General features: G+C 37.8%; 1 protein-coding gene across 3 annotated transcripts in view; it reads left to right on the forward strand.

The window, feature by feature from the left end:
* SSH2 (slingshot protein phosphatase 2) overlaps positions 1-24,977 on the forward strand; it is a 238,218-nt gene that overhangs the window by 53,389 nt on the left and 159,852 nt on the right. For 2 of the 3 annotated variants that reach the window (XM_061175653.1, XM_061175656.1), the window contains exon 2: positions 9,777-9,857. The exons of the other annotated variant lie outside the window; for it this stretch is intronic. In XM_061175653.1, the coding sequence (XP_061031636.1) occupies positions 9,777-9,857 (81 nt within the window). The remainder of the gene's footprint in view (positions 1-9,776; positions 9,858-24,977) is intronic. 3 annotated transcript variants of the gene reach the window in all.

A 24,977-nucleotide genomic window follows, 5' to 3' on the forward strand; every position in this document is an offset into this window, starting at 1 on the left:
TCACAGTTCTGGAGGCTGGAAGTCAGAGATCAAGGTGTTGGCAGGGTTGATTTTTTTCTGAGACCTCTCTCCTTAGTTTGTAGATGTCTGTCTTCTCCCTATGTCTTCACATGATCTTTCCTCTGTGTGTATCTGTGTCCTGATCTTCTCTTATAAGGATACCAGTCGTACTGGATGAAGTCCCACCCCAATAACCTCATTTTAATTTAATTACCTCATCTCCAGATGTAGTCACATTATGAGATACTAGGGATTAGGACTTAAACATATAAATTTGGGGTTTGGGGGGGACCACAGTTCAACCCATAATACTCCGCTAGAGCCTCCAGAAGGAACATGGGTCTGCCACCACTTTGATTTTAGGACTCCTGACCTCCAGAACTGTAAGACAATAAATTTATGTTGTTTAAGCCATCAAGTTTGTGATAATTCGATATAGCAAATGAGAAAACAAATACAAGTAACCTGAATCTACCAATAGGAGACTGATGAACTGTATTGTGGAAAATGTATACAATGGGATATCATGCAGTGATCAAAAATCATGAAGTAAATGTCCATTGATGGATGAGTGGATAAACAAAATGTAGTATATACATACAGTGGAATATTATTCAGCCTTAAAAGGGAAGGAAGGACTTCCCTGGTGGCTCGGTGGTTAAGAATCCGCCTGTCAGTGCAGGGGACATGGGTTTGATCCCTGGTCCGGGAAGATCCCACATGCCGTGGAGCAACTAAGCCCGTGTGCCACAACTACTGAGCCTGCACTCTAGAGCCCACGAGCCACGACTGCTGAAGCCCATGTGCCCTAGAGCCCACACACCACAACTACTGAGCCCACGCACCGCAACTACAGAAGCCCACGTGCCTAGAGCCCGTGCTCTGCAACAAGAGAAGCCATCACAGTGAGAAGCCTGTGCACCGCAACAAAGAGTAGCCCCCGCTTGCTGCAACTAGAGAAAGCCTGCACGCAGCAACAAAGACCCAACACAGCCATAAATAAATAAATAAATAAATGGGAAGGAAATTCTGATACATGCTACAATGTGTATGACCATTGAGGACATTATGCTAAGTGAAATAAGCCAGTCACAAAAAGACAAATACTATATGATTCTACTTATATGAGGCATCTAGAGTTATCAAACTCATAGAAACAAAGTAGAATAATGGTTACCAGGGGCTAATGAAGGAGAAATGAAGAATTTTGTTGTTGTTGTTAATTTTTTTTAATTTAATTTTATTTATTTTTTTAACTTAATTTTATTTTTTTATACAGCAGGTTCTTATTAGTCATCCATTTTATACACATCAGTGTATACATGTCAATCCCAGTCTCCCAACTCATCCCACCACCACCACCCGCCCCCGCCACTTTCCCCCTTGGTGTCCATACGTTTGTTCTCTACATCTGTGTCTCAATTTCTGCCCTGCAAACCGGTTCATCTGTACCATTTTTCTAGGTTCCACATATATGCGTTAATATGCGATATTTGTTTTTCTCTTTCTGACTTACTTCACTCTGTATGACAGTCTCTAGATTCATCCATGTCTCTACAAATGACCCAGTTTCGTTCCTTTTTATGGCTGAGTAATATTCCGTTGTATATATGTACCACATCTTCTTTATCCATTTGTCTGTCGATGGGCAGTTAGGTTGCTTCCATGACCTGGCTGTTGTAAATAGTGCTGCAATGAACATTGGGGTGCATGTGTCTTTTTGAATTATGGTTTTCTCAGGGTATATGCCCAGTAGTGGGATTGCTGGGTCATATGGTAATTCTATTTTTAGTTTTTTAAGGAACCTCCATACTGTTCTCCATAGTGGCTGTATCAATTTACATTCCCACCAACAGTGCAAGAGGGTTCCCTTTTCTCCACACCCTCTCCAGCATTTGTTGTTTGTAGATTTTCTGATGATGCCCATTCTAACTGGTGTGAGGTGATACCTCATTGTAGTTTTGAATTGCATTTCTCTAATAATTAGTGATGTTGAGCAGCTTTTCATGTGCTTCTCGGCCATCTGTATGTCCTCTTTGGAGAAATGTCTATTTAGGTCTTCTGCCCATTTTTTAATTGAGTTGTTTGTGTTTTTAATATTGAGCTGCATGAGCTGTTTATATATTTTGGAGATTAATCCTTTGTCCGTTGATTCGTTTGCAAATATTTTCTCCCATTCTGAGGGTTGTCTTTTTATCTTGTTTGTAGTTTCCTTTGCTTTGCAAAAGCTTTGAAGTTTCATTAGGTCCCATTTGTTTATTTTTGTTTTCATTTCCATTACTCTAGGAGGTGCATCAAAAAAGATCTTGCTGTGATTTATGTCAAAGAGTGTTCTTCCTATGTTTTCCTCTAAGACTTTTATAGTGTCCGGTGTTACATTTAGGTCTCTAATCCATTTTGAGTTTATTTTTGTGTATAGTGTTAGTGAGTGTTCTAATTTCATTCTTTTACATGTAGCTGTCCAGTTTTCCCAGCACCACTTATTGAAGAGAAGACTGTCTTTTCTCCATTGTATATCCTTGCCTCCTTTGTCATAGATTAGTTGACCATAGGTGCGTGGGTTTATCTCTGGGCTTTCTATCCTGTTCCATTGATCTATGTTTCTGCTTTTGTGCCAGTACCATATTGTCTTGATTACTGTAGCTTTGTAGTATAGTCTGAAGTCAAGGAGTCTGATTCCTCCAGCTCCGTTTTTTTCCCTCAAGACTGCTTTGGCTATTCGGGGTCTTTTGTGTCTCCATACAAATTTTACGATTTTTTGTTCTAGTTCTGTAAAAAATGCCATTGGTAATTTGATAGGGATTGCATTGAATCTGTAGATTGCTTTGGGTAGTAGAGTCATTTTCACAATATTGATTCTTCCAATCCAAGAACATGGTATATCTCTCCATCTGTTGGTATCATCTTTAATTTCTTTCAACAGTGTCTTATAGTTTTCTGCATACAGGTCTTTTGTCTCCCTAGGTAGGTTTATTCCTAGGTATTTTATTCTTTTTGTTGTAATGGTAAATGGGAGTGTTTCCTTAAATTCTCTTTCAGATTTTTCGTCATTAGTGTATAGGAATGCAAGAGATTTCTGTGCATTAATTTTGTATCCTGCAACTTTACCAAATTCATTGATTAGCTCTAGTAGTTTTCTGGTGGCATCTTTAGGATTCTCTATGTATAGTATCATGTCATCTGCAAACAGTGACAGTTTTACTTCTTCTAAGGAAATGAAGAATTTTTTTTAATGGGTGTAGAGTTTTAGTTTTGCAAGATGAAAAAGTTCCAGAGATTGATTGAACAACAACGTGAATATGCTTAACACTAATGAACTCTACACTTGAAAATGTTTAAGATGGTAAATTTTATGTTATTTTACCACAATTTAAAAAATTTTAAACAAAGATTCGTTAAAAAGGCAGCAACAGAAAAATAGGTGCAGTGTGTTTCCATTGCATATTTTAGAGAAAGGATATATACACATGTAATGCTTGTATGTGTACAGTATATCTCTGAAAAGATATCCCAAGAGACCAGCATAGTGACTACTTCTGGGAATGGGGTTGTAGAGAACTAGGAGGTGTAGGGGACAGTGATGGGAGGAAAATAAATACTCTCTGACACCTTCTGAATCTTGTTTACCACGTACATATTGAAATAATGTTTTTTACTAAGTTCGCAGATACAGACAACAGGTTGGTAGTTGCCGGAGGCAGGGAGTGGGCAGAATGGGTGAGGGAGTCAAAAGGTGCAAACTTCTAAAATAGATAAGTCATGGGAATGTAATTTTTTAAAAAGAAAGAAAAGAAAGAATGGTTTTAAATGTGTAACTTGGGGTTAGGGACTGCAGAGAGAGTTTTCTCAGCTGGGTCATCCTTAGGCTATGAAATTGCTTTGTTCAATCCAGTTACACGTAAGTGTCAGGATAAATAAGACCTACTTCTTGTCTTGACCTTTAAAGGTTAAAAGCTCTTAGTCCCAAAGTGGTCATCAGGCTTTAGGGTACACATGTATTTTATTGTTTGATGTCCAAAGTATATTTTCAGAGTCTCTAGTTCTTTAAGAACAACTGCAGGGACTTCCCTGGTGGCGTAGTGGTTAAGAATCCGCCTGCCGATGCAGGGGACATGGGTTTGAGCCCTGGTCCGGGAAGATCCCACATGCTGCGGAGCAACTAAGCCGTGCCGCAACTACTGAGCCTGCACTCTAGAGCCCATGAGCCACAACTACTGAGCCCACGTGCTGCAACTACTGAAACCTGTGCGCCTAGAGCCCATGCTCCGCAACAAGAGAAGGCACCGCAATGAGAAGCCCGTGCACCACAATGAAGAGTAGCCCCTGCTCTCCACAACTAGAGAAAGCCCTTGCGCAGCAACGAAGACCCAACGCAGCCCAAAAAAAGAGAAAAGAAGGAACAACTGCGATCTCTTCACTTAATTAGAACCCCTAAAAGAGTTGGGGGGAGAAAAGATGCAGGAAAAAAGGAAAGATAGAAATGTAATAATAGTTAATGTTTTCTACTTCTTAAAATCACATAACCTGTAACAAAAATAGAATAAAAGAGACAACAGTAGGAATAGGTTTTGACTCTTTTGGGATTATTTTTTAAGACTTCTGCTTGCAGATTGTTAGGTAACTGCACAAGTTAGATTTTAACACTCTTCAAAACATCCTCCGTAGTACATGAGGCTTTACGTCATAAGTTCCATATAAAGATTGCAACATTTTATTACTATAATTGTTGCTCAGAAGCTGTTCTGGATTGAAACTTCTTGTTATATACAGATGTGTTTTCCTAACCAACAATCTTAGCCCCTGTTTTTCTCCAAATGATACTTGACCAAAGGGGCATATTTCCACAGAGCCATATTCTTATCTTTGTGGTTTTTGCATCTCCATAAAAACTAATAAGTCTTTTTGGAACCTGTTCAGTTATCTTTCCCTTTTTGTTTGGAGTTTTACTATAGCTAATCCAGGACCAAGTGAAGTGCTTAGTACACAGTAGGGATACAATAAATGGTAATGAATGACTCATTGTGAGCTCAGTACTTTAGGGTTATGTAGGGAATACAAAATTGTCTTGATTTAGAAGTGAAACACTTATAATTTTCTATTATAGAAGCAAAATTTCCCTAGATGGCAAAATTTTCTTTGAAAGAGAATTTAGCCCAAATGTGTAAGTCTTTTACACTTAGGGAGGAGATTATTATTATAGCAATATTACTATTATAGTGTTACCAACATGAGTAGCTAAGTTATGCTAAGTGTTTTTCTTATATTATCTCTCATACAATTTTTCCAGTGACCCTATTATATAGATGCTATTGTTGTGCCCATTTTTATGGATGAGGAAATTGAGCTCAGAGAGATTAAGTAATGTGTTCAACACCACATGACTAGTAAGTGGCAGAACCAGGATATGAACTCAATTTAGTTTAGTTAAGATTTGGGCTTGGTACTTCCAGTGCAAGAATATTAGTTTGACTTTATTGTCTTAAAAATTCCTACTAAAAATGGTCAAAGGGTTATTTAAAAAGGAAGGAAGGGGCTTCCCTGGTGGCGCAGTGGTTGAGAATCTGCCTGCTAATGCAGGGGCCACGGGTTCGAGCCCTGGTCTGGGAAGATCCCACATGCCGTGGAGCAACTGGGCCCGTGAGCCACAACTACTGAGCCTGCGCGTCTGGAGCCTGTGCTCCGCAACAAGAGAGGCCGCCATAGTGAGAGGCCTGCGCACCGCGATGAAGAGTGGCCCCCGCTCGCCGCAACTAGAGAAAGCCCTCGCACAGAAAGGAAGACCCAACACAGCCAAAAATAAATAAATAAACAAATGTGGGGTTTAAAAATAAATAAATAATAATAATAAAAAGGAAGGAAGGGAGGGAGGGAAAAAAAAGGAAGAGAAAAGGGAAAAGAATTGATATCTGCACTACAAACTAGGCATGATCACTGTCCTCATGTTAAAAGAAACACTGGAGGATTTTGTACAACATGAAATTCAGGCAAGACCAGGTTGAGGCAAGGGCCTACCAACCTGAGAAGTACTAGATATAAACTAAACTCACCTAGGGAGTGAGTTTAAGGAAACATCTTTTGTTCCTAGCTTACTAAAAATGTTTGAAACTAAAAATGACTGTTAATTTTATCAGTATCTTTTACTATCTATTAGATAATCATTTTTTTTTTTCTTAATTACATGCTAAATTATATTAATAGAGTTCCTAAGCATTCATTCTCAGAATAAATCCTTTATAATGTCAACGAAAATAATAAACAGTCTATAATAGGAATAAAAAAGAGTTTTATGTGAACCAAACTGAGGACTATAGCCCAAGAGACAGCCTCTCAGATAACCCTGAGGAACTGCTCTGGAGGAGCATGGTTTTTAGCACAGTTTTATATCTTGTCAGAACAAAGAACATCAGACAAGTCAGAGAGACATTTCTTCAAGGTTTAAAAAAAAAAACCAGATCAGCATGTATACAGCAAATCAATATGGCCTTGGCACCTGGGAAGGAACTTTTATCATCGAAGGAGTACCAGCATTGGCGTCCCAGGAAGGGAGGCATTTAATCTTTATTTTTAACATGGACATTCCTTACTTCTGGTAAATGCACCTTTTTTTTAAGTGATTAAAGCAGATGTACAATGTATGTTTGATAGGCCACAAAAGGCTTATAAAATTAGCATAAAATTCAAGTTAAATCATGTACAAGCTAGAATGACTTCCCCATATCTCAGTATGTGAAAGTTCCTTCTATGAATAGTCATAAGCAAGACAGTTCAATCTGCAGAACCCAGAAACAACTCAGGAATTGGAATTACCAAGTACCTCAGAAAGCAGAGGAAAGAAATCGAAATATTCTTTGTCTTCCTTTAGGATTCTTAGGATTTAATTTAGAATTAAATACATTGGTTGCAAGTAAATACTTGTTCCACGAACCAATTATTTTTAATGCTACCAGCACACTTAAATTGATACCTTGTATCTTAATGAATTGAATTTCAATTAATAAGTATGCAGTAAAGTCTTAAAATAACTTTAGGAATGCAAGTGTCATTATAGGACCTCTTTTTTTAATTGAAATATAGTTGATTTACAATATTATATTAGCTTCAGATGTACAGCATAGTGATTCAGTATTTTTATAGATTATACTCCCTTTAAAGTTATTACAAAATAATGGCTATAATTTCCCTATGTTGCACAGTATATCCTTGTTGCTTATCTACTTTAGACATAGAAGTTTGTATCTCTTAATCCCATACCCCTATCTTGTTCCTCCTCCTTCCCTTCCTCCACTGGTATCTACTAGTTTGTTTTCTATATCTGTGAGTCTGTTTCTGTTTTGTTATATACATTTGTTTTATTTTTTAGACTCCACATGTAAGTGATTACATACCATATTTGTCTTTCTCTGACTTATTTTACTAAGCATAATACACTCCATGTCTATCCATGTTGTTGCAAATGGCAGAATTTCATTCTTTTTTATGGCCGAGTAATATTCCATTTTATATAAAAGAACCTCTTTCTTGAAAGGTCATTTTGAAAGAGCTCATGTAAACATGCTGAAGTATATACAAGAATGAAAACTTAAAAATCTTAACTAGTATAATTTGGATTAATTAATGTGTACTTTTTTCAGTTTGTGTACACCTTGACAGTGACAAGCCATTTTTGATATGCTTAATATTATCTATGTTATCATTTTGATGTGATATGGGAATTTGGGAGAATTGAAAGCAGCTTTGATCTCTACCTTATTCCTTCAGGTATTTTGTTCGTTATTTATTAAGCCTTTAGCTTTTCTAATATTAGAAGTATTCACATATTTTGCAGACTGATTTTTTTCTTTTTGAAAAGACAAAGGAGAGTAAATATTCTTATTTTTTCCTCCTCCAAAATGCAAGGGAGTAAGGAATAAAGTAAGGAATAAATTTGCATTTGCAGGACCTAAAAATGATTTTAAATATTTAGTTGTTTCTGTTTATTTTCTGAAAGAGGAAGAGGGAGGAGAAATGGAATATGAGACCTGGTTGTAAGGACAAAAACCAAAAGTAGGCAAAGGATCAGGGTAGGAAAAAAGTAAGAAGGAAGTTAACCACGAGAAGGCAGTTAGGAGAAGTAGGAACTCTGAACTTTACTTTGTTTGTTTGCACTCTAAAACTCAGTCTCTGCAGGTATTCTGTGAGTTGAAACACAGTCTCAGTTTTGAAAATACAAAATATGAGTCAACCATGCTAACCATAAAGTAGTTGTATATGATTAAGTTTCAGCCACCGGTAGTGAGAAGTTTTTTGTTTAATAGCTTTATTGAGATGTAATTGATAAACAAAAACTTGACGTAGTTAATGTATACAGTTTGATGAGTTTGGACAAATGTGTACACCCATGAAACCATCATTAAAATCAAGGTAATAAACATATCTATTACCTCCAAAAGTTTCCTTGTGCCCCTTAGGGGTTTTGTTGTGGTTGTTTGTTTTGCGGTAAGAACATTTAACATGAGATCTACCCTCTTAACAAAAAATTTTAGTGCACAGTATTGTTAACAGTAGTCCCCATGTTGTACAGCAGATCTCTAAAACGTAATCATTTGCATAACTGAAACTTTATACCCTTTAAACAACTCCCCTTTTCCTCCTTCCCCTCAAACCCCTGGCAACCACCATTCTACGCTGTGCTACTGTGAGTTGGATTATTTTAGATACCTCAAATAAGTGGAATAATGCATATTTGTCCTTCTGTGACTGGCATATTTCACTGATCATAATGTCCTCCAGGCTCATCCATGTTGTCACATATGGCAGGATTTCCTCCTTTTTTAAGGCTGAATAATATCCCATTGTAGGTATATACCACATTTTCTTTACCCATCTGTCTGTCAATAGACATTTGGGTTGTTTCCATATCTTGGTTATTGTGAATAATGCTGCAGTGCACATGGGAGTGCAGATGTCTCTTCGAGATCCTGATTTCAATTCCTTTGGATTTGTACCCAGAAGTGGGTTTGGTGGATCATATGGTAGTGTGAAGTTTTGATGGCATAAGTTTATATATCTCTATGTAGGAATAACTCAGTTTCCAGCAGCTGTTACCCAAACAGCAAACATTTGAAGGAACTTAATGGGTCAGAGTTGGAGCTTTTTCTCTTTTTTTTGTGTTGCTGTTAGTCATAAGGGAAAAATACTCTTGTGTTACCAGCTCATTGTTTCACTCCTTTGTCTCATTTTTCTTGTCTGTCTTCTAGACAGATTTTGAAAAAGAGATTGGAGAGTGGAAGAAATGTTTTAAATTGTTTTCTGGCATCTGTCAGTAGGACTTGGGTAGGACATGTTTTTTGGCTCTTCTTATAAACATTTGTTAGCAGAGGGCTAATGAGGCCAGGCTGGCAGTTAGATCCCTTAATCATGTGTTATGTTACATTCTAAAGCCTGTCTCCAAACAGTCATCAAATATATACCTTTGAATATGAGGGTAAGTGAACACAAACCTACCCCATTCTGGAAAAAGTCCAGAGTACATACATAGTAGCACCATCTTTACAGAAAAAGGACATCCCATTGCCCAAATTGGAAACTACGGAAAATGCTTCTGCTACTCAAATATTCCTCAATTTTCCTAACCAATCACCTTGTTGGCTTTATTCTCTTCAAAACAGCCGTTACTAATCAGAATTGCACCTTCTCACCTATGGGCTAACACTGACACAGTGATTTCTGCTGGCCTTTTCCCTTATGCTTATGGCCCCGTTATCTGGATCTCTGAAATGATCTTGTTTGTATTACAGAGCTCTCATTTGGAAGACAGTGAATCCGCAGCGTTACTTTGCTGTGAACGTGAAGAATCAGAAATCTTTAGTGATTCCAATGTACGTAGGTATTTGTCTTTATACAGCCTTTGGTGATTCAAGTGAGAGCTTTTTGAGTAAATTTGGCTCTTAAATGCATCTGAAATAATGCCTATTATTTTATCTATTTGGCCTCACTCAGCCAAATAGCCTGGGAAGGCAAGTAAGTGACTTGGAATGAGTGTATGTATAAATAGTATGGTATATTTGTATGCGTAATAATCTCCATTCAAAGCATATCTCTCCAAGTAGATAAATGTTGCACCCTGAAACCTTGAGTCTCCTTCACTAAGGAATATGATTGTTTTTGTGGGTTTTTCACATTTTTTTTTTATGGTCTTTTCCCTGTGACAACTGCTTGGTATTGGTGCTGCCACTGGACCTTTATTCCCCACATACAAAGACCTAACATATCCTGGCTGTTGATAATGTTAAGCCAAAGAAATGTTATAAATCCTAGACTAGAGAGTCAGCCAGATCATCTCAAATGTAGAACTATCTCGCTACATTTCATGAGGTGTTATAAATTGTATTGATCTCATCTGACCCCCAGCAGAGTTGCTTAATTATTGCAAATTACCCACAGAATCAGGCTGAAGTTAGAGAATGACTTAAATTAACTACGTATCGCTTCCAATAGGATAACTGCCTTTGCTAGCCATGGCTAAAACTAGGTTCTACAAACCTTGATGATAAAATCTGAGTTCTGTCTATTCCAGAATGCTTATTGTGCATAGTAGGTATTCTATAAATATCGCTGAAGTTTCATCAATGGAAACTCTCTCGAATGAAGCTGTGCCTCTCAAGTATATCACCATAGTACTGCCTGCTTTTAAACTGTCTTTACTTCACCTTCATGGCACAGTGAAGGTGATCACTATTTTAAGACCTCATTCAACCGTTATGTTGATTTATCTGGTTGCACTTCATTCAGCATTGACGAAGAGTCTGAAATGGCATGACGTCAGTTATTGTGACTCACTAATAGCTGGAGTGGTGCTCACTTCCCTAGTACTTGAAAACATTAACTGATGAATTCATATGAACACTCATTTATTATCAACATTTTGCAGATGACAGACTGAGGGTGGAAATGCTATATTCTTTGCCCAACGTTGTGTGATAATCAGGGGCAGCGCTGACATCAGGTCTCAGCTGACAGCCATCAGTGAGCTCAATATCAGCAGGCAGCATCTTCAGTGATGGAATGTGTACCAGTCTCCTTATATATAGTGCCTTACAAGATTTATCCTGTTCAGTCTGCAGTGGAGTCTTCTAGACTTGGACTGGCTTATTGTTTTGGCTGATTTTGTCTTACAGAGGTCAGTGCATGGCAGTCCACATAAAGAATATTTTTATGAAGTTGGACATGTGGGGAAAAGACTCTAGTTTTAATAGTTTTCTCTCTTAGAAAAAATTAGATGGGTATATATATTTGCAGATTACTCAGGATTGCTTGATTTTATTGCCAGAACTTTCATTCATTTAAGTCAGGTTTGTTGTCTTTTCTTCTTCAAGAGGCAAAAGTGGTTACATGTATTTGGCTGGCTTTACCTATAAAGGTACTGGATCTTCCTCCTGTTTTGTGTGCTCAAGAAGTGTTTTCCACACTTTTTTTTTTCTTTTCTCACCTTCCCATTCCCACCCCCACATCAAAGGAGATTGAAAAGCTACTTCCCAGTTTGAAGGCTTAAACTTGAAAACAAAATTTTTTGCAGAGCAAACTGACTGAAATGCCCACTTCGAATTTTTTTCAAAGGAAGTGGTACGGGATCTTGATAACTATTTGAGATAGAAGTTAACTGTCGTAATGAAGAGTAGAAGATAAAGAACTTTTTCAATAAACCTTGGAATAACAGAAATGTGAACTTTGGTTAGCTATATTCATTCCTTCACTTATGCACGCACTCATTCATTCACCAAGCATTGATTGACTCTCATGTACAAATTACCAGGCCCAAGGCGGTGGGAGTTAGGCCCAAAATATCAAATCTACCCTAAGAGCAAACATCCAGCTATAAGGTAAATAAGGTCTGAGGCTCTAATGTAAAACATGGTGACTGTAGTTAACATTGTATTTTATAATTGAAATTGCTAAAAGAGCAGAACTTAAATGTTCTCACCAAAAAAAAAAAAAAGATAAATATATGAGGTGACTGACGTGTTAGTTAACCAGTTGGGGGAATCATTTCACAATGTATTCATATATCACATCGCCATGATGTACACTTTAAATATCTTACAATTTTACTTGTCAGTTTTACCCCAATAAAGCTGAAATTAAAATTACTCTAGGAGAATGTATAATCTACTCTTCAACAGATTAGTTTTATGGATATTCACAGAAATGCAGTACATGGGGAGAAGAGAAGAAATCTGTGGGTGAGTGGAAAGAAATTTGGCTGGAGGCAAAGAAGGGATGGCTCTCTCTGGAAGAGGGCTGGCTGCCTTACATCTCCTGGGGCTTTCCCGGAAGAGAGGAGAGGAATGTAGAGAGACCTCTGCCCCTTCTCTAGTCCCACTCAGCCTCTAGGGAACCAGATAAAGGGTAGAAGCAGAAGAAGCTATTTGCTCCCTCTGCTATGCACAGGGTTGTTGGAGGCCTCCATAATGGGAAGAGGGACTGCCTGCCCTAGAGCAGGGTGACCGTGTGACTGGAAGAGGTCACAGAGGAAGAAGACACTGGCCCTAGCGCAGGAGTTTCACTTTGGCTCCAGATAAGAAAGAATGTAGGCAGTGACTAGAGCAGGTTCCGTTACTAGTGGCTGCAGCAGCTACTGAGACTCCTGAGGGTTCTCTTCAAATTTCCCATCCCCATACCTACTGCTATCCTGCCTTAAAGGAGAAAGAGCTCTGCCTGAGCTGGGATTCCCATTATGGTGATTGTGGGGTTCAGCTAGAAACAACTGGATTCATTACCATTGTAGGGTTATTTCTTCCCTAGCCTGTAGGTCAGGAAAATGCTTGTTGTGTTACTTTGTCTCCTAAGAATACAACTTAATTCTTTCTCTCCTTTCTCTGCTCTTCTGACCCCACCCCTACCCTACCAAGCAGGAAGAAGGATGGATATAGGTGGTCATATCATTTTTATGGTCTATTTCGCTCCTTTGCTTGGATATTATATCCTTGTAGGGAATGCATTTTCCCTCTGTGCAATCAAAACAGATTTTATGTTTGAATAGCCCAGTGAAAGGGAGAGGTATTAGCCTTCTGTTATTAAAAAAAGAAAAAAAAAGGAAAGCTACCCTCTAGAACTGAATGTGGAGAAGGCAGATGAAAAGAAAGGAAAATCTAAAATGTAAAAACTATTTGGTTTAGAATACTTTACATTTTTAAACTTTAGGTTTGCATTCTCTTGTAGGGCAGGACAGGTGTCTCAGAATAGATGGCAACTTCAGCGGAGGTTTTCATGTGTAGTGGGGTAGGAGAATGGCTTTGGGAGAGAGAGACTGTATGACGTGGCTAATACTAAGTTCAAGACGAAGGATTTAAGAATTTTAAAAAGTTATTAGCATTAAGATAAGCCCTGGTTCAAAATAGTTGCCAACCTATGGATTGAAGATAGAAGGAGCTTTAATCTTCAGGATTCTTTGGAAGCATCCTGTTTTTCTTGTGTGTTTTAAGTTTTAGAATATGGTGTATGGAATGATCAAAACAATGAATGATTTGTTGGCTTAGAAAGTAAAACTACACTTAGAAGGGGAGAACCGCTATTGTCAGGAAATCTACTTTTGTAAATCTCTAGAGATTGTAAGCACAAGCAAGATGCTTGTGGATGAACCTACAGATACAATGATAACCAACTGGTTGGATGGAAGGTGGTGATGGTATGTGGGCCAACGAGCATGTGCATCTGGTCATTTCTGATTATTTGTATTTACCCTCTTCCTTTCAGCTCTCTCTCTCCCTTTCAGCTCTCTGTACTGTGTTTTTTATTTCTTTTTTCAGACTCACTTGCAGAGACACCATTTCACTAGCCAATGAACACAAATGTAAAAAGAATTTAAAAAGGAGAATTCGTTGCTAAGGAGATGTGTGTTTTATTACGAGTTTCAAATGGCCATTTAGCCAACAGCGAACAGCTGTCCGACCAGAGTTCAGGATGATTTGAATTGTTTCTGCCTCACCTCTGCTGCATAGTAAAGAGATTGCTGATTAGGGCACCTGGTCGGAAAAGAGGTTAAAAGTGTTGCTAGTGGCAGAAACATAGTTTTACCATGAACAGTATTCCTATTTTTTCCTTTGGAGGGAGTCTGATCCAAATGATAACACTGGTAGAAAGCCTCCTATGATGTTAAAATTATTTTTCTTTGTTCCAGAATAAAGCATAGCTCGACTATTTTATCCTAGAATAACAAATGAGAAACAGTTTTCAACTTTTCTTTTTTTAAAGTCTTACCCTCTTAAGTGATTTATTTGAAGAGAAATGAGGTTTGTAGTAATCTTGGGTACAAAGTCTACTTTAAAAATTAGCTTTATAATTTAACTCAGTGGCTCTCATCATGGCTGCACGTTAGAATCACCTGGTGACCTTTTAAAATAATTTAATAACAGGGTCTCACCTCAGTCCAGTTAAACCAGGATCTCTGTGAGTGGGACCCAGGTATTAGTATTTTTTAAATGCTCCCAGGATTATTCTAATGTGGATCAAGGGTTCAGAACCACTGTTTTAACTCCAGCTATGCTAATTTTTTTTTGCCTCCAAATCAGAACTCCAATCTGCAACATTTATAACATCTGTTTACATGAAGAGAAAATAAAATATGAGATTGATTAGACTAATGAGTTGACTGTATGCATTTACTACCTCATGTACAATGCAATTAACTTTTATTCAGTGAAATTCCTTGGCTAGGCTTCTGTTAAAAGAGGAGCAAGATACTGAAATTAGGTAAGTCAAATCCTAAGTAAACCTGTGTCAATGAAGCGTAAAGTTTTCCATGAGGTTATTAAGACTTACACTTCCTGTGTCAACACAGCTAGGAGCTGGCATAGAAAAGAATCAAAGAGCACTTTTATACTTCGTGTATTATAACTTTATTAAAATAAAATATATGTACAGAAAAGTGCACTTATTTTGTACTTTTATTTATGTCGTAAATTTTCACAAACTGAAGTTTTCACAAACACACATCAAGAAACTGTGTAACCTGGACCTAGATCAAGAAATGGAATATTACTACTCCCCTCCACCAGTTCCCCCTTCCTCCAACACCCCCTCCTTGCTTCCTTCCAATCACTACTGACCCTCTGGCTATCACCCCCCAGAGATAACTACTCTCCTGACTTCTTGACCATATGATTTTGATGTGGGCATGAGGCTATGCCCTTTAGATGACCTCTCTGACCTCCAGAATCAGGAGTCAGCATCATGTAATATTTAAAGAGCTCAGGTTCAAGGTTTCGACAGTCTGAGTCAAAGTCCCAGCTCATAGTAAGTCACACTGGCTTTGTTACTCCACTTCTCTAAGCCTTACTTCCCCCATCTGTAAAACAGGGGTAACAATAGGACCTGTCTCATAGAGTTGTTAGAATTAAATGAGATAATTTATGGGTCTGGCACATTACCTGTGCTGAGAGCAGAGGCAGATATAGGATTCTTTGATGTCATCATGTCTTCAGCAGAGTCAGGACAACGCCACTGTGGTCCGTGGGCACAATTTAGTTCATAGTCTAGCTCTGGAGGGAAGGAGGAGGAAAAAGTGGGCATCCTGACCGTCTTTCCTTTTCCTCACCATCCTTGATTTGGCCTGTGGCATGACTAACTTGTGGCAACTTCTAAAATATGTTATTTTTTTTAAAAATTTATTTATTATTTATTTATTTATTTATTTTTGTCTGTGTTGGGTCTTCGTTTCTGTGCGAGGGCTTTCTCCAGTTGCGGCGAGCGGGGGCCACTCTTCATCGCGGCCTCTCTTGTTGCGGAGCACAGGCTCCAGACGCGCAGGCTCAGTAGGTGTGGCTCACGGGCCCAGTTGCTCCGCGGCATGTGGGATCATCCCAGACCAGGGCTCGAACCCGTGTCCCCTGCATTGGCAGGCGGATTCTCAGCCACTGCGCCACCAGGGAAGCCCTAAAATATGTTATTTAAATTCATAAAGTGATTACTGAAAGGTCAGAAACGTCTTCATATGCATCTGTATATTTGCCACAGCACCTAGCACAATGATTTACAAGTTGCACGTAGTGTCGTGCCTTGGCTAAAGGAATCTGAAAATGATGCTTCCTGCACATCTTGCTTTCCTGTGCTGGATTTGTATTGGTCTGATTTCTGTTCCTTTTGACCAGAGACATATTTTTGAGACATCTAGCACAAGAACATACAGAATGTAGCAGTTAAACAATTGCAGGCAGAAACCAAGAACTTGGCCTAATTTATAAAATCAACCAAATAAAAGCTCTAACTAGCTGAGTTATTCTGCTTCCATGATCTGAGGTCAGGCCTGCTCAGGTAATTTTCCCCTTATTTTGGTTTAGGAGAACAAGCAAAACAGGAGATGGCAGGACTTGTAGGTTTTTCATTAATAAAATTGTACAGACTTTTTTTTAAAGATTATAGTTTGGAAATAATTTACCCTTTGGAAGGTAAGCAAGATAATTTATTGAGCACTTACTATTTGCCAGATGTGTTAAGTGATTTTCATACAATTTAGTCTTAAATCCAAGTCTTTGAGGTTAAGTACTTTTAGTATTTCCCATTTAAAGCTGAGGAAACAGAGACTTGCCTAACGTATGTGACAGTGCTGACATTGAGAGCCAAGTCTGCCTGACACTCCCTGCTTGAGCCCTTAACCTTATGCTGGATTGCCTTTACCCTTGAATAGAATATTGTTATTCTCATGCGAGGAGATCAGGAGCAAATGGAATAGTGGGTCTCAAGCTCTGGCTTTGCAGCAGAATAATCTGTGGAGCTTTTCAAAAATATAGACACTCAAATCTCACTTTAGGGAGTTCCTAATTCAGTGGGTCTTGGATGAGCTCAACATTTTTATTCTTTACAAAGCTCCATAAGTGTTTCTTCGTGCAGCCAGAGTTAAGAATAGTGGTTCATAGAAGTTCCCTAGAGAGGAATTATAAGATTACAGATTTGGGGGCCTTTGAAGACTGAATTTGGAATATTGTAGAGACACATTGTTGTAAGAAGTGTAGAGAAGGAGGAGGTAGCTTAGTAACAATCAAGTTTCATGTTTCAGGAGGTAAGATCTTATTTATCACCGGAAATTGGATATATCACTGGGGTATTTTATAGAAGGATTGATTCTCCATTCTTTCTATGAATTTCTAGAGTGCTGCCACTTTTGTGCTCAAGCAGTCTTTCTCAACCCTAGTTTGCTCTCCCAGGTAATCTGTTTTCTCAGTGCTGGGGGTGAAGTCCTGGTGAAGTCGTGATTTCAGAGCTATTAGGCAAGAACTGCTAACCTTGGAGAGAGCAGTGGATGGCCCTGATTAAGACAGATGTCATGGGAGAGTTGTAAACTTGACAAATTCTTAATCTCAATGGATCCTGTCTTCTGAGTTCCTCCTAATGCCTTTTGTTTATGTTTTTGTAATCTCACAGTGTGCTTTGGCGGTAGGGAAGGGGTAGTAATTCTTCCTTTCACTTTACAATTAAGAAAGTTGAGTTACAATTTCAAAGGCCATGACTTTCTGAGAACTATAAATGAAATAATGGCTAACATTTGTTGAGCACTAACCATGTGCCTGGCTCTATCCTAAATGTTTTTACATTCATTATCTCATATTACATCTCTGATGTGAGTAGTGTTATTTATCCGTGTTTTAGAGATAAGAAAACTGAGCTCATTTATTCTACAATTACTTGAGTCTACTCTCTGGCAGTCACCGTGCTGGGAAATGAGTATTCAGTGATGAACAAGTCAGACCCTATACTTGTGGAACTTACAATCCATTGGGGAAGACACATAATAAAAAACAAATAAGAATTCAGTTACAAAATGTGATAGTGCTATGAAAAATACAAATGGGGAAATAATAATAAAGAATAACAAGGCAGAATTGCCATTTAGATAAAGGATAATCAAGAAGAGCCTCTCTAACATGGTGATATTTTAGTTCAAGACAGTTAAGGAGTTTGCTTAGCATCACATCTAGTAAGTGGTGAAATTCCAGTCTGATTCCTAAAGCTCTACTCACCATGCATGCTGCCTGTTAGACATGTTCTTGGAGTCTACCCTAGGTTTGTGACTCTCCTCTCTGGTCTGATCAGCATTCATACCGTGACACTGTACCAGATTTCCAGAAGGGCATCATAAAGAAAGAAATTATAACAATAAGATAATTTTTCAGAAAGAAACTTGCTTCCTAAAATGCTTCTTTAAAAAGAGCCCTAGGAGGCAGCATAGAGAACGGGGAGCAAACAGGGTGGCAAATAGTATATGAATTTCAGCAATTGATAGAGAGACACAAAGAAGCTGAAAATCTCTGCTGTAAATGCGCTAGGTACATTTGCATGAGGAAATGCCCTCTTCACATGCATGGGCTGGGGTGGATGTTCCACTTTGGATCAACATCCTATTTCCTGTCCTTACTTGAACTTAATTTGAAGGCCCTGATCTAGGAACCAAGCAGAAGACTGCTCATGGAAGATGCTGACTAAGAAGTGTTAGATGGTGCCTAGAACCTCAAGGTGCTTGGAAAGAATGTAGGAGGAAGGGAAACTGCTCTTGGGAAGGGAAAGGACAGAGAGGAACAGTGAAATACGATCTTGAATTTAAATGCTGCAGTCTTCTTCTGACTCTATTGCAATGCTTGATTTGCCAAGTTACTGTCTTAGGGTTTTCCAACAGAGGCCTCTGCATTGCCCTTTGCTCCAGAAGAATGTGTTCACTTGCTCTTTTTCCTCCCAGGAAATAACAACAATTCTTTTTTTTTTTTTTAAATTTTTTTTTTTTAATGGGCAAAGGATCTGAATAGACATTTCTCCAAAGAAGACTTTTTTTTTTTTTTAATTTTTGGCTGCGTTGGTCTTTGTTGCTGTGCACGGGCTTTCTCTAGTTGCGGTGAGCGGGGGCCACTCTTCGTTGCGGTGCGCAGGCTTCTCATTGCGGTGGCTTCTCTTGTTGCGGAGCACGGGCTCTAGGCACGCAGGCTTCAGTAGTTGCAGCATGCGGGCTCAGTAGTTGTGGCACAAGGGCTTAGTTGCTCTGCGGCATGTGGGATCTTCCCGGACCAGGGCTAGAACCCATGTCCCCTGCATTAGCAGGCGGATTCTTAACCACTGTGCCACCAGGGAAGTCCCAATAACAACAATTCTTAGGCTGGTCAGAGTCTGTAGAAGTGTGATGCAAGTTGTTAGATTCTGGATTATAAGCCTAACTGTTTAGATGTAAAGAGTGCCTAGTGTAAATTTCTGCTTGGAAAAGATTTGTGTGTGATATTCATATATACATCTTACTTGATGATTGTATTGGTGAGGATTATAAATTGACTAGATCCTTGCAATCTTGACAGTTTAGTCAAAAGTTATAATAGTATTCAAAGTCTTTGACCCAGAAATCTAATTCTTGAAAATTTCCTCTGAGGAAATTATTTAAAAAGAAAAGTACTAACTAAAAGTACTGAAAGAAAATGTACTAACATATTAGTGAATATGTTTAGTAATAGGAGAGAGGAGATGGTTAAGTAAACTATGGTAATATTAACTCAATGAAGCCATTAAAATGAAAAACATGAAAACTATTGATATATAGTTCTATGAGAAATTATATATGAAATGTTAAGTGAAAAAGTAAATAAATGGAAAAATTAAGTTGCATCTCTACCTCACTCTTATGACAAAATAAATAACAGATAGATCAGAGAATTAAATTTTAAAAAATTGATATTACAAGTTAGAACATACAGGAGAAACTTTTTTTATAATCTTGGAGCAGGAAAGCCTTTTTAAAAATATGACACAAAACTCAGAAATTATAAAAGAAAACATTGATGAATTCAAATACATAACGTCAAAAATTCTACATTAAAGATCCTGTAAACAAAGTCAAAGACAAACAACATGTTGGGAGAAAGATTTTCAACACATGACAAAGATCTAATTTCTAAAATACATAATGTGTTCTATAATTTTTTTTAAAGCTCAGAAACATAATAGAATGATGTGCAAAAAAAATTAACAGACTTTCACAGAAAAAGATATACAAATGGCTCTTCAACATATGAAAAGATATTCAGTAGTTCTCATAACCAATACCATTTTTTACCTCTCAGATTGGCAAAGATCAAAAAAGTTTGATAATTGCATTGTGTTGGCAGGATCACTGGGGAAGCAGCTTTGCTATTTATTGTTGGTGGGGTGTAAATTAGAATAACCGCTACTGAGGACAATTTAGAAATATCTGTCAAAATTCTGAATGCCCATAACATTTGCTCCAGAAATTTCACTAGTAGAAACTTATCCTCCAGAAATATTCCCATATGTGTAAAAATTCATATATTCAGAGATATTCATTGCAACATCATTTATAATAGAAAAAAATTAGAAATATCCTAGATGTCCATCAAAGGGTTTCCGTATGAACCAATATGAAATTATCTCCTATTGTGAAAAGACAACACCAAGACAACACCACCAAGATGCAAAGCATTGTGTGTATCATTTGTGTAAAACAAACAAAAAACCCAAAAACAAAATAGTAGATGGAAAAGAATATGTTTAGATCCTTAAATACACTTAGATTGTATCTGGTAATATACATAAAAATTAAAAAGAGCAATTCCCTTTAAGGAGAAGAACTTGTTGGCTGGGAAGCAGATGTAAGGTAAAGACTTATTATTTAATATATATCATATTGTCCTTTTTTAAATTAAAAAATTTTTTATTGGAGTATATTGACATAGAATATTAGTGTGAGGTGTACAACATAGTGATTCAATATTTTTATACATTCTGCACTATACAAAGTTATACTGACTGTATTCCCTGTGCTGTACATTATATCCCCATGACTTATTTTATAACCGGTAGTTTGTACCTTTTAATCCTCTTCACCTATTCCACCCCTCTCCCAACTCTCCTCCCCTCTGGCAACCACTAGTTTGTTCTCTGTATCTATGAGTCTGTTTCTGTTTTGTTATATTTGTTCATGTGCTTTGTTTTTCAGAGTCCATATATAAGTGAAATCACATGGTATTTGTCTTTCTCTGTCTGACTTATTTCACTTATTATTAGCACAATACCCTCTAGGTCCATCCACGTTTTCACAAATGGCAAACTTTCAGATTCAATGCAATCCCTATCCAAATACCATGGCATTTTTCACAGAACTGGAACAAATAATCCTAAAATTAGTATGGAACTACAAAAAAACCCCAAATAGCCAAGGCAATCTTAAGAAAGAAGAACAAAGCTGGAGGTATCATGCACCGTGACTTCAAACTATACTACAAAGCTATAGTAATCAAAACAGTATGATACTGGCACACAAAAAAAACAGACACATAGATCAAGGGAACAGAATAGAGAGCCCAGAAATAAACCGATGCACATGGTCAATTAATCTATGACAAAGGAGGCAAGAATATACAATAGGGAAAAACAATGTCTTCAATAAGTGGTGTTGGGAGCACTAGACAGCTACATGTAAAATAATGAAACTAGGCCATTTTCTTACACCATATATAAAAATAAACTCAAAATAGATGAAAGACTTAAATGTAAGACCTGAAACCATGAAACTCCTAGAAGAAAACATAGGCAATATGCTCTTTGACATTGGTCTTAGCAATATATTTTTGGATCTGTCTGCTCAGGCCTGGGCAACAAAACCAAAATTAAACAAATGGGACCACATCAAACTAAAAAGCTTTTGCACAGTGAAGGAAATCATCAACAAAATGAAAAGGCCGCCTACTGAATGGGAGAAGATATTTGCAAATGATATGTCCAATTAGGGGTTAATATCCAAAATATGTCCTGAACTCAGGAACTGATTAGTGTATAGGTCATATCTGTAGAAGTGTTCAGTGGTCTTTGGGGGAAGGGTGTGTGTGTAAACAAAAATTCTAAATTTTTTGTTACTTAACTGCTTTTTTCCTCCTCAAGGAGCTTCTTTAACATAGCAGACCCTCACTGGAGCCATTTTTAGATAGATGCCTTAAAGGTGAGCTACAGAGCAGCCAGTACTGTATTAAGCAATTCTAGCCCTCAGAATTTATGGTCCTTCCTGTTATGAGCTACATATAACAAGTAAATACAAGTTAAAATCCACTGGAATATTAATCCATGTGATGGTGCTATATGTCCTAATAATTTAAATTCTACCATGCAAAGTTAGGCCCAGTTCTTGTGATCAGCTCCATCTCTCATTAAGCCATAAGCACTACTGCCTCATATTCTTCCCCATTCTTGGTTTCCACTGATCTGGTACCGTGCCTCCATTTTGAACTATTTTGCACTATCCTGAGCTATTTAAACCACCAAAAGCACAGCAGAACTGGCCTTGGTATTTCCTTCACTGGCTATCGTGACACTTCCCTGCCTGGCCCCTATGCCTTAAGGGCATGACCTTAGTTTCCATGTTTTGTGTGTATGGTTACCTTTCACTTAGTTATTCTTTCAACAAATATGTACAGAGTACGTCTGATGTGCTAGACACTGTGATGGTTGTTGGGGATATATAGTGGTACATACAGCAAACGTGGTTCCTCCCTTGGAAATTTACATTCTCGTAGAGAAAGGTGGCATTAAACAGCTAATTTAGCTAGTGAATTTTAAAATTTTGATTGTGATAGATTCTGAAAAGAGGAAAGCACACCATACTGTGAGAATATGGCAAGCCGGGACCTGACCTGCTTAAGGTTAGTGGTCAAGGGAGGGCTTCCTTGGAGAACTGGTGTTTTGAGTTGTGCTCTGAAAGATGAGTCAGAGTCAACCAGAGAAAAGTTGGGTGGACAGAATGGGGAAGAAAATACTTAGACATCAGGAAACTTATTCAAGGAACCAAAAAAAGGTCAATGAGGTTGGAACATAGAAAATAAGGGAGGAAATAACACAAGATGATGCTGGCGAGGTCAGCACAGGCTAGATGGTACAGAGTCTTGTAAACTAAATTAAGAATCTTAGTCTTTATTCCTCAGACAAGAAAAAGCCATTGAAGAGTTTTCAGCTGGGGGCATGAATAGGGTACCGTTTAAAAAGATCTACCTGGCTTTACTATGAAGAATGGACTTCCAATTAATTAATTAATTTATTTATTTATTCATGCATGCATGCCATAGACAGTTGGGGCATTGTTTTTTTGTGATTTGATTTGGTTAACTCATTCGTTGGGCAATGGCGCTCTTAATAAGAGGGAAGTTGACAGAAAGGCAGTATGGTGGTGAAGAGTGTGTGACCCTGGATAAGTTACTTTCCTTCTCTAAGTCTCAATTTCTTCATCCAAAGAATGGAGATAATAAATAGTATATCTGCCTCATGGGGTATTGTGAAAATTGAATGAGATAATATCTGCAAAACACTTAGATTAAGGCCTGGCACATTGTAAGCCTCTAATAAATGTTAGCCACTGTTACAGTCTAATAATCTCATGAAGGGTTTAGCTGCTGCTCTGAGAACCACCCATTCTTGGTGGTCCATGGAGTAGCTTTCCATCCAGAGGTCACATGTGGGCTTGTCTAGCCACCACCACTGGACTGTAGGAATCTAGCCTAGTCAGCTGGTAGAGAAACATCATGTATAAGGTTTAATTTCACAAATGTCACTTGGAGATGGAAATGAAAGCTGAGAAATGGTAGCTTGCTTTAACCCTAGCTATGGTTTTGCTTTGAAGCTGGCTTTTGAGAGGCTTCCAACACTTGCAGGAAATCAATAGAATGTAGTCGTTGCTTGGAAACGGCTGTATCTCTTTGTTTCCCGCAATACTAGGTAACTAATGTCTGTAATTATACTGCTGAGCAAAGCTTCAGGTTGGTCAAGGTTAATTGTTGACAGTATTTGAAATGTTAATAATGTCTACTCTAAAACTACTTTTCCAAAATAGATTGTTCCAGCTTCACAAAAGGTTTAAATGCCACTGATTTCTTCATTCAGTGAGATGTAATTCTAGGCCTGGAAACTGGGATCTTCCAATTTAATGTTTTCTAAGAAATTAGTACACAGAAAATGTGTTTTTTCTTCTGCTTTAAAGTTTGCCACATTACATGCTTATAGAAATTCTCACTGCCTGACTTCTGTTATTGTTAGCCTGTTCTCTAAAATTATACATTTCTGCCTTTGATTTGTTTTGTGGAACTAGGGAGAGGGGCTAAAGCATGCCATTTTTATGTAAGAGTCCTGGGGAGTTTGGGTAGGTGGGAATCTATTCTAAAAGTTTGCAGTGGATTCAGACTTCCTGGAAAGTCTTTTGTGTTTAAATTTGTCTTCTGTCTTGAGAATATAAGAGGGCAGAATTTTAAAGGGAGTTTTGCTGCCAAGTGCTACCAAGGGAAAAATTAAAAGTTTCTTATGTAGTCAATGAGAGTTCCCTGCAATCAAGTTTACTTACTGAATTTGTCAGAGATTTCCTGTGGTGAGATGGTTCACAGATGGTGGATAATTCCATTTTTAAAATAAAAGTGAGCTTTGTGTTTTGTTCTTTCTCTTGTCTAACATGATGTCTCCACCTGCGGAGCTGCCTTTTCTGTCACTCAGTGCTCTAATGGAAGACCCAAAAGTATTAGCTAAATTGTTCTGGCAGCGGAGAGAGTGTTGGGTAAGGAAGGACTTGGCCAAAAATAGGGCTTTCCCTAGCTGTTGCAGGAAGATAAACAGAGGTTCTACCATATGTAACTACCTTCTTTTAAATGATTAACTAATGTGTTATGTAGCATACTGCTAAAACCTCAAGTGGTGTGGGCTTATGTTGATGTAAAAAAATGTTCACATATAGACGCTATAGCAATGTTGGTTTTTTAATGTACTCATTCATTCTGTTTTTCTTTTTCTGTCATTGTTTTGTGTTTTTCCTGCCCAGCTTCAAGAAGCTATATTGAGGAGTGTACCAAGTCATAGTGTGTGTTACCTGGAACTTCCTGGGAACTGAACATTTTATTCCTCTAGAAATTTGTTTACTGAAATTTTGGAAGACTGACAATGTAGGAAAACCAAGTTTATTTTATGTGTTGACTATTATTTAAAATAGG

Source organism: Eubalaena glacialis, chromosome 19, assembly GCF_028564815.1.
Source record: "Eubalaena glacialis isolate mEubGla1 chromosome 19, mEubGla1.1.hap2.+ XY, whole genome shotgun sequence".
Taxonomy (NCBI): Eukaryota; Metazoa; Chordata; class Mammalia; order Artiodactyla; family Balaenidae; genus Eubalaena; species Eubalaena glacialis.